Source organism: Cyprinodon variegatus, unplaced genomic scaffold, assembly GCF_000732505.1.
Source record: "Cyprinodon variegatus isolate N-32 unplaced genomic scaffold, C_variegatus-1.0 Scaffold1461, whole genome shotgun sequence".
Lineage (NCBI taxonomy): Eukaryota > Metazoa > Chordata > Actinopteri > Cyprinodontiformes > Cyprinodontidae > Cyprinodon > Cyprinodon variegatus.
The window spans coordinates 79,384-82,298 of record NW_015151914.1 but is presented as its reverse complement, the minus strand read 5'-3'; the positions used below and the strand labels follow the sequence as shown (position 1 = coordinate 82,298).

General features: G+C 44.0%; 1 protein-coding gene across 1 annotated transcript in view; it reads right to left on the bottom strand.

Annotated features, from left to right (window-relative positions):
- LOC107103488 (laminin subunit beta-1-like) overlaps window positions 1–2,915 on the bottom strand; it is a gene marked incomplete at its 3' end in the record, with an annotated part of 70,399 nt that extends 67,484 nt beyond the window's left edge. Inside the window, exon 1 of the mRNA XM_015403212.1 lies at window positions 2,777–2,915. Coding sequence (XP_015258698.1) covers window positions 2,777–2,796 — 20 coding nt within the window. The remainder of the gene's footprint in view (window positions 1–2,776) is intronic.

The following is a 2,915-nucleotide window of genomic DNA, read 5'->3' as shown; positions in this document are numbered from 1 at the left end:
AGAATCATTCTATCACCCTATTAGAGACCTGAAGGACCAGATACCCGATAGAATCATTCTATCACCCCTTTAACATCCACAAATCATGACAGAAAGAATATATTAGAACAAAGATTGATGTTTAAAATGAAATTGTAGGGGACCAGCCAAGGACCAATCAAAGAAATTGGGCACATTTTGAATGGCTACTACTGTAAACGCTGATGGATCCTATAGTTTAGTCTGCAGACTAACATTAGTCTGGCTATCTCAGACTGACTGGAAGACATTGACTGAGTTAGACGCTGACATTGGGTCTGAGGTTAGGAAATAGAAAGTAGAGGAAATAGAAAGTCATTCACTGTGAAATGTTAATATAGTAATTCTTTATTAAGTGAATGATGATGTCATTTTTCTAGAGTTTGGTTTATTTCTCATTAGAAAAAGTCATGAGCTGAAATATATTGCAGGTTATATGGATGGAAAAAACAAGTCAAACATTTTTAAAGATGAACAGACTCAGCATGTTTATGTATAATTTGCAAATAGAATTAACAGACATGTTATTCTGTTAGGATGTTAAATCTTAAAAAAATATATGTAAGATGTAATTAGCACAACAATGTCATCAATCCGTGTTTATAACATGAACATCATCAGTTTATCACTTTTGGCTCGTCTGTATTATTCTGCTCCTCATTAATGTTATTGTGATGGATTGTATAATATGTTATATTACCTGATTTATAGACTTCATAATGACTCTGCAATGTGATTGGCCGATTGTTTTATTCTAAGTTAAAGTTAATCTACTGATGCTCTGAAACAGCCAGTCTGTGTCAGAGTGATGAATTTATCTTTATTTTAAAAGTCCCTGAAAATGAGAACATCCTGGTTGTTTGGTGCTGTAGCGCACAGATTGTTTACATTGAGACTGGTCTAACTAGGGAGTACCAATATGGTGGCCGGTGGCTTCACTTAAACCCTGTACTGCCAAAGAGCAATCAGTAATCCAGTGAATAGAGATCAGTGGAGTCCACCAGGAGCTGAAGATGTTTCCTGCTAGCAGGCCATGTTAGCAGGAACACTCCTCTGTGTGGAAGATCTAACTGAAGGAAGCAGACCTAAAAGGTGAAGCTGTCGGCACTTCCTCACACAGAGAACATGAGAGCAGCCGATCAGCGGCCATCATGGCTCTAACCTTCCACTCCTGGGGGGGCCTCACAGTGCTGCGGGGCCACAGGTTACACAGTCTTCTTCTGGACATGATGGGAACATCTACAAACTGCCAGAGGCTTCAAACCAAGCCCATCTGTAGCAGGTTCACCTTCTGGCATGGACGGGTCGCGGAACCAGAGCGGATCCAGAACCCAAAGAATCCTAAAGGATGAAAACCGAGGGGAGCCGGACCACCCAAACGCAGAGATCAAGACTTCAGTTTGAACAAAGAAAACTCTTTCCTTCAGACTTCCTGCTGATCCTCTGCACACATGGAAGGATTGTTTGCTGGAAGCCAGAGGAAATCTGATAATTCTGTTTGGATTCATGCCTAATATCTGCCTGCAGAGACTAGGAGGGACCCCTGGAGGGCTGGTCTCCACACTGAGCTGCACACTTCCTGTTTTTCACCTGCTGTATGCAAACATACGACCTTCAGGGATGATTGATGGATTAAAGGTGATAAAGAACAGGAGATGATTCAGCCTTCAGCTCAGAGAGACAAGTTATAGGCAAGATTAACCCCTTCAGCTCCATTCATTAACACACCATTAATAAAGACCGCCTGGTTTAAAGCTCCTCTAAGTTCAGGAGAACCAGGAGGAGAACCAGGAGGAGAACCAGGAGGAGAACCAGGAGGAGAACCAGGGGCAGAACCAGGAGGAGAACAAGGAGGAGAACTAGGGGCAGAACCAGGAGGAGAACTAGGGGCAAAACGAAGGAGAACAAGGAGGAGAACGAGGAGGATCTCCTCCTGTTATTTTCAGGCTAACAAGCAGATTTAGTCTTTAAGAGGCCATGAGAGGAGAGAAGGAGAACCTGAGAACCTCGAAGTTCAACCAGATGGAGATCAGGAGATGGAGTCCAGCGCTGAACCAGATATTTCTCCTCCAGATTATTTTCCCATGATGCAATGAGGAAAGTGTTAACGGCCTCCAGGTCTCTCCCATCCTGTAGACCAACGCCTCATCATCTGGACTCCATTGTTTGGATGAACAAGTAGGAAGCAATTAGCTGAAGTTGATCTAAAACATCCTCAGTTTTACTCTGAAATGCATCAGAAATGATTGGAGCAGCTCTAATGAGCAGCCAGGATGTGATTATTCCAGAGAATAAAGTCAGCAGACATCCTCTAGGTTTGGTTAAAGCTTTAAGAACAAACAGATCAGCTCCATAAATCAATTCCCTGCTTTTCTGATTTCCAAAGACCAGCGACTTTTATTCTGAACATGAAGAATCCAAATAAAGCTGGATGAAAAAGATGAGAAGCTCTCCTCAGCTGTAATAAATCTGAGCATAAATCGTTCAGTGACTGAACTTTGCTCTGACTGCTGCTCCACCAGGAGCTTCATCACAGAAACACCTTCTAGACCCGCAATTACAAACATGTTGGCATCTTTAATCCTTCTTTCTCCTCTAAAAACCTGCCGGACTCTGCGCTCCCAGCAGCGGACTGGTTCCCAGTAGAAAAGGTGAGAAAGCGGAGAGCAGGTTGAAACGCAGTGAATGTGCTGGACAGAGTCCAGCAGGAGGAGCTGAGCGGCTCCTCCTGCTGGACTCTGCGGAGCCACAAGCTCACCTGTCCTGCTGGATGTTCATCTGATCAAAGCCTCCGTCAGACTTTCTCTCCTCTGATCTTCTTCCTCTTTAGCTCCTCTAGACTCTGACCTGGAGCCCAGCAGGAGACCCAGCCTCCTCCCGCAGGAGACCCAGCCTCC